This window comes from Saimiri boliviensis, chromosome 1 (genome assembly GCF_048565385.1).
Source record: "Saimiri boliviensis isolate mSaiBol1 chromosome 1, mSaiBol1.pri, whole genome shotgun sequence".
NCBI lineage: Eukaryota > Metazoa > Chordata > Mammalia > Primates > Cebidae > Saimiri > Saimiri boliviensis.
The window spans coordinates 104,155,432-104,161,761 of record NC_133449.1 but is presented as its reverse complement, the minus strand read 5'-3'; the positions used below and the strand labels follow the sequence as shown (position 1 = coordinate 104,161,761).

At 58.5% G+C, this 6,330-nt stretch overlaps 1 protein-coding gene across 3 annotated transcripts; it reads right to left on the bottom strand.

Moving 5' to 3' along the window:
- Positions 1-530: 530 nt before the first annotated feature.
- Positions 531-6,282, bottom strand: LCAT (lecithin-cholesterol acyltransferase). Of its 3 annotated transcripts, none has more exons than XM_010346808.3 (6): positions 5,626-6,282; positions 4,776-4,932; positions 4,583-4,698; positions 4,393-4,488; positions 4,088-4,312; positions 531-1,133 (listed from the first exon to the last, which is right to left on the bottom strand). In XM_010346808.3, the coding sequence occupies exons 1-6, from the start codon at positions 5,777-5,779 to the stop codon at positions 553-555; spliced, it is 1,329 nt and encodes a 442-aa protein (XP_010345110.2). In that variant the 5' UTR covers positions 5,780-6,282; the 3' UTR covers positions 531-552. The 3 variants fall into 3 exon arrangements, with proteins under 3 accessions (XP_010345110.2, XP_074257871.1, XP_003936372.2); XM_074401770.1 differs by having other exon boundaries at positions 4,776-4,909; XM_003936323.4 differs by having other exon boundaries at positions 4,776-4,979; positions 5,626-5,716.
- Positions 6,283-6,330: the final 48 nt, after the last annotated feature.

The window sequence follows — 6,330 nt, the reverse complement described above, 5'->3', positions numbered from 1 at the left end:
CGAGTAGCTGGGAGTACAGGTGTGTCCCACCACGCCTGGCAAGTGTTTTGTACTTTAGTAGAGGTGGGGTTTCTACTGTGTTGGCCAGACTGGTCTCGAACTCCTGACTTCAGGTGATCTGCCTGCCTTGGCCTCCCAAAGTGCTGGGATTATAGGCGTGAACCACCACACCCGGCCTCTAAACTCTTTCAGCACTGTCAGTCACCCAGCACTCAAAAGGCCCTGTCTCACCTGCCCTTTTGGAAGCTTGGAGGACAGCTCAAATCACCCCCTCCCTGTACTCCTCTCATAGGACTGTGGATATAGCCAGCTCCAGTCCCCATGCTCAGCACAGAGGCAGGCATGGTGCATGCTGCCTCAAACGCTCGACCAGGAGAGTGGACAGCTGTACATCTAGGGTGCCCAGCTCAGTCCCAGGCCTCAGCCGAGCCCATCTTGCCTCACTCTGCTCTGACCTGTGGCTGGTGATGAGTGAAACCTGGTGTGGGACTCCAGTGCCTCCCTTCAACTCCCAATATACACATCAGGGCTTACAGCAGGAAAGGAAAGTCTTTATTCAGGGGGTGGGGGCTCTGGGCTGGCCATCACCATTGGGGATGCAGGAGGACCCTGGCGGTAGGCACCCAGCAGGATGGCATTGATGTGCTCCAGGGTCTGGTTGCTGAAGACCATGTTGAGGTGCTGTATCCCATGCAGGGGCAGCAGGTGCACAGGCTGTGGCTGGCGGCCCCGCCAGAGGCCACAGAGCTCAGTGCTGCGCGTCGCCACCGTGTCATCACCATCCTCATAGAGCTCACCCACAGGGTCTGTGTAGGGGAAGCCGTGGTCGTAGATGTAGGTGCGGGGCGTGGGCAGGCCCACACCGTAAAGACAATATACTTCCACGCCAGGTGCTGGGAGTCCTGCCAGGAGGTCACGTGACTGCAGCCACATGTACCAGCCTTCCTCAAAGTGGAGGTCTGCAAAGAAGCGCTGGAAGTCCCGGCCTGTGTAGTTGAAGCTGGGTGTGGAAATGAACACATGGTCCTCAGGCCATGCCATGCGAGAGGGAAACATCCAAGGGGAGGTCGTCGTTATGCGCTGCTCCTCTTTCAGCTTGATGCTGGACATGATGGGGATGCCCTGGTTGTCACCTGTGGATATGGAGCAAGGTGGGACGGGGAGCCAGTCCTGGCCCACAACCTGCTGATTGTAGACTCAGCCAGATACTCCATCTTGTCCCTGCCCAATCTAGACACAGACTATAAGGTACAGACTTGAGCAGGCCTGATATTCAGTGATGCTCAATGTGGGCTTATTCAATGAGAAGCCCTGATGGCACCTCTGTTGGGTGGAGCTGTAGGGCTTCAAAAGGAGGGCAGGGGCAGGTGGCAAGGCTCACCCCTCTAATCCCAACACTTATAGGGAAGCTGAGGCAGGAGGACCACTTGAGGCCAGGAGTCCAAGACCAGTCTCGGCAATGTAGTGAGACCCTGTCTATACAAAATTTAAAAAAAAATCAGGCCGGGCGCGGTGGCTCAAGCCTGTAATCCCAGCACTTTGGGTGGCTGAGGCGGGTGGATCACGAGGTCAAGAGATCGAGACCATCCTGGTCAACGTGGTGAAACCCCGTCTCTACTAAAAATACAAAAAATTAGCTGGGCATGGTGGTGCGTGCCTGTAATCCCAGCTACTCAGGAGGCTGAGGCAGGAGAATTGCCTGAACCCAGGAGGCGGAGGTTGCGATGAGCCGAGATCGCGCCATTGCACTCCAGCCTGGGCAACAAGAGCGAAACTCCGTCTCAAATAAATAAATAAATAAATAAATAGGGCTGGGCGCAGTGGCTCATGCCTATAATCCCAGCACTTTAGGAGGCTGAGGCGGGCGGATGACTTGAGGTCTGAGGTTTGAGACTAGCCTGGCTAACATGGTGAATCCCTGTCTCTACTAAAAATACAAAAATTAACCAGGCATGATGGCGCATGCATGTGATCCCAGGTACTCATGAGGCTGAGGCAGGAGAATCACTTGAACCTGGGAAGCAGAGGTTGCAGTGAGCTGAGATTGTGCCACTGCACTGCAGCCTGGGCAACAGAGCGAGATTCCATCTCAAAATAAATAAACAAATAAGTAAATATGTTTTAAAGGGGCAAGAGCCCAGCACAGTGGCTCACATCTGTAATCCAGCACTTTGGGAGGCTGAGGCAGGAAGATCACAAGCTCAGGAGTTAGACCAGCCTGGGCAACATAGCAACACCTCATCTCTACTGAAAAATAAAAATAAATTAGTTATGGTGAGGCCGGGTGCAGTAGCTGAAGCCTGTAATCCCAGCACTTTGGGAGGCCGAGGTGGTTGGATCACGAGGTCAAGAGATCGAGACCATCCCGGTCAACATGGTGAAACCCCATCTCTACTAACAATACAAAAAATTAGCTGGGCATGGTGGCACGTGCCTGTAATCCCAGCTACTCAGGAAGCTGAGGCAGGAGAATTGCCTGAACCCAGGAGGCAGAGGTTGCGGTGAGCCGAGATCGCGCCATTGCACTCCAGCCTGGGTAACAAGAGCGAAACTCCGTCTCAAAAAAAAAAAAAAAAAAAAAAAGTTAGGTATGGTGGTGCATGCCGATAGTCTCAGCTACCCAGGAGGCTGAGGAAAGAGGATTGCTTAAGCTAGGGAGATTAAGGCTGCAGCTATGATTGTGCCACTGCATTCCAGCCTGGGTGACAGAGAGACACCCTGTCTTTAAAAAAAAAAAAAAAAAGGCAGATGGGGCTTCCTGAGGACTGGGGTGTGGGGATGGTGGGGTGTGTGGCATGGTGGGGGTGTGTGTGGACACTGGCGTGTGTGTGGACACTGGGGTGTGTGTGGATGTGGTGGGGGTGTGTGGACACAGGGTGTGTGTGTGGACGTGGGGGCTGTGTGTGGACGTGGGTGTGTGTGTGTGGACACGGGGTGTGTGTGGACGTGGGGGCTGTGTGTGGACGCGGGGGCTGTGTGTGGACGCGGGGTGTGTGGGGACGCTGGGGGGTGTGTGCACGCTGGGGGGTGTGGGCGTGCTGGGGAGTGGGGGGATGGTCAGGGTCATGGGGATGCTGGGGGATGTGGGGATGCTGGGGGGTGTGGGGAACTGGGGGATGTGGGGATGGTAGGGGGTGTGGGGATGCTGGAGGGTGTGGGGATGGTAGGGGGTGTGGGGAGCTGGAGGATGTGGGGATGGTAGGGGGTGTGGGGAGCTCAGGGGTGTGGGGATGCTGGAGGGTGTGGGGAGCTGGGGGGTGTGGGGATGGTACGGGGTGTGGGGAACTGGGGGATGTGGGGATGCTGGGGGGTGGGGGGATGGTAGAGGGTGTGGGGAGCTGGGGGGTGTGGGGATGCTGGGGGGTGGGGGGATGGTAGAGGGTGTGGGGAGCTGGGGGGTGTGGGGATGCTGGGGGGTGTGTGGGGATACTTGGGGGTGTGGGGATGCTGAAGGGTATGGGGATGCTGGGGGTGTGGGGATGCTGGGGGTGTCTCTCTGCTACTTGTGTGGCTTGTGCTGCAATGGGGGGTCAAAGAGTTGTGGTCCAGGAAGGGAGAAACGAGGTGGTGTCTGATGAGTGTTTCTTCTCCAGACTGTGAGCCAGGTCCCAGGGTACAGCAGGTAGGGAGTAGGTGGTAGCTGTGTTAGTGCTGGGCCCTGGTGCCACTCCCTAGGGAAGGGCAGGCGGGGCTCTGAGGGTCTGGCCCTAGCTCTGGCAGATCCATCCTCAGTAAAGCACATCCCTGGACAAAGGTACTCATGTAAGTGGAAGGCAGGCAAGGGCCAGGTAGGCAGGTTCTGGGGCTACAAGGAACAAACCTGGGGGCAGAGAGCTGAGGTTTTCTTCCTTCTAGTGTTCACTGCTCCTTTGCCATCACTGACACAGACTCTGGAAGGAGCTACCCTAATTGCTCAGGCCAGGGTCACTGCTCTAGGGGCCAGTAACAGCAAGCTTGCTGGTCCAGGGACAGTAGACAACACCCCCAGAGGCCACTGTGAGTAGCAGCCGCAGTGAGGGCAGGCCCAGGATCAGCTTCATCTCACCACCCTCCCCTCTTTGGGCCTAAGTGATCAAGGCCCTCTCACCTGAGGCCAAGACCAGCATAGGCTTGATGGAGCCACCCCAGGGAGCCCCAAGAGAGATGAAGCCATCGATGAAGCGGTCCTTCCAGGCCTGGGGCTGGCGCAGCAGGAAATAGAGCAAGTGTAGGCAGCCAAGGCTGTGGCCAATGAGGAAGACAGGTTTCCCATAGGCAGCGTGCATCTCCTCCACCAGCCCCGAGAGCTTGTGATAGTACTCCTCCTGCTGGCCTGAAGTGGGTGGAAGGGGTCAGGGCAGCTGGGGTGGGGCCACCTGTCCAGCCCCAAGCCTGTCCTGGGCAGAGACTCACCAGGCTCCAGCCGCCAGTCATAGGGGGCAGCGCGCACGGTCTCATCCCGCACGTAGCCATTGTTGACCAGGTTCTGTACCAGCGTGTGCAGGTATCCTGTGGGGGAAGCAGCAGCACTGGGAGCTCGGGCCATGCCTGCTCTGGGCCAGCACCCCGGCCTGGAGCCCCGGCCCTGCCCTCTGACACACACCTGCCAGCTTGCTGCTGTCCAGATACTCCACAGAGTAGGTCTTGCCAAAGCCAGGGACACGGATCTGGACGCCAGGGGCGTTGGACACAAGCCCAGAGCTCCGGTTGTAGACAACCCTAGGGGCGGGGTGCCACTCAGCAGCCAGTAGCCAAGGGGCAGTGCGTGGGGGCTGGGGTGGAGCACGTGGCTGTACCTGGTGTTATCGATCCAGCAGTCTACCCCGAGGGGTAGGAACATGTTAAGATCCAGCCAGATGGTGAAGAAGTCCTCTGTCTTGCGGTAGCACATCCAGTTCACCACATCTGGTTTGTCCAGCTTGGCTTCTAGCTGATTCCCCAGGCAGCCGGGCACTGTGAGCAGCGGCCCTCACTCTGGACTCTGGATTCTCCCCGTGACCCTTACCCCGGTCACCCCAGATGCTGCAGTGACCAGACCTGCCCCCCACCTCCCACACCCTCAACCCCCAGGTACAAAGCACACTTACCCTCCCCTGCTCACATCCCCTCTCCCTGCTGTCCCCACGAGTAGCCAAAGCCCAGGCTTTCCCGAGGAAGGGAAGGTGCTGGGGTCAAGGCCGCTGACCTCTGCCTCTACAGAGTAAACACCCATCCTGGCAAAACTCCCTTATTGCCAAAGTCCAGGGTGGGAACAGATAGGTCTAGGGGCGTGGGGGCTGGGCCTATCAGGGCCGGGCATGGATGGGCCTTTCCTGCTCGCTGTCCCTAGGCTGGGCATCTTGTCTTTGGTGGGTGGGGGCCAAGGAAGGAGTGGTGGGGCTTGGCCCAGAGTCTGGTGTGGCTGTGGCTGACCACAGCTTGTGATGCCCCAGCCAAAACCTCAGGCACACCCCATCCCCCACTCCGCCACCCTGGGGTAGGCAACTGAGAGACAAAGCACGGGGGAGAAGGGAGAGTCATTCCTTTACTGGACAAGCTTTTGGCCCCTCCCCACACTGAGGCAGGTACTGGGGCTTAAACAGGGCAGAAGGGTTTTGGCTACGTTGGCTGCTGGCGCGGTGCATCAGGGGCCTGGCGGGGGCTTACCGAGGATGACAGGCCGTGTGTGGTTACTGAGCTCAGCCCTGGGCGTGGTGTGCGGGGGGAAGAGCACATTGAAGAGCCAGAAGGGGGCGGCAGGAGGGAGCAGCAGCCCCAGCAGCAGCAGCACCCACTGCCATGGGGAGCCAGGCAGCCCCATTCCAGCCCTGGTGCCTACTGCCAGAGGAAGCAGCACTGGGCTGGCCTTATCTGGTATGGGGGTGGGAGGGGCCCTAGGGCCAGTGGGAGGGACAGCTTGGCCAGTGGGGGTGGTGGCCAGAGATTGCCGGAAAGGGGCACAGCCTCAGGGGCCGGCTCTGGGCCTGGAATCAGTTCCGCCTTCTTCTCTTGGCGCCAGGGGAAACAGAGCCGGAGCAGCAGGAGGCCCAGAATACACAATGTTTTATTGAAAAAGTCAGGCCTCAGCTCACTGTTTCCATTCGGCTCAGCTTGGTGGGGGGCCCTGCCAGTAGTAGACTGAGCCAGATCTTCCTGCAGGCGGCTGGGCTGGACCCCCTCCCTGGCTACCCTTCCCTTCGTCTCTGATGGTGACGTCCAAACAATAAATATGCAATAAATAGCGCTCCTGGGCTGGGCTGGGCCAGCTACCTTCAAACCCCACTCGGCCCCCACCAGTCTTCTCTGGCCAGGACAGGCCTACTGGGGTGCTAGATGGTAAAGTCCCCAAACCTCCCAGGGTCCCCCAAGACC

Coding starts and splice junctions, on each gene's coding strand:
- LCAT (XM_010346808.3), bottom strand. CDS start 5,779: ATGGGGCTGCCTGGCTCCCCATGGCAGTGGGTGCTGCTGCTGCTGGGG. Junction 4,933..5,625: donor CACACGGCCTGTCATCCTCG/GTAAGCCCCCGC, acceptor CGCTGCTCACAG/TGCCCGGCTGCCTGGGGAAT. Junction 4,313..4,392: donor TGACTGGCGGCTGGAGCCTG/GTGAGTCTCTGC, acceptor CACCCACTTCAG/GCCAGCAGGAGGAGTACTAT.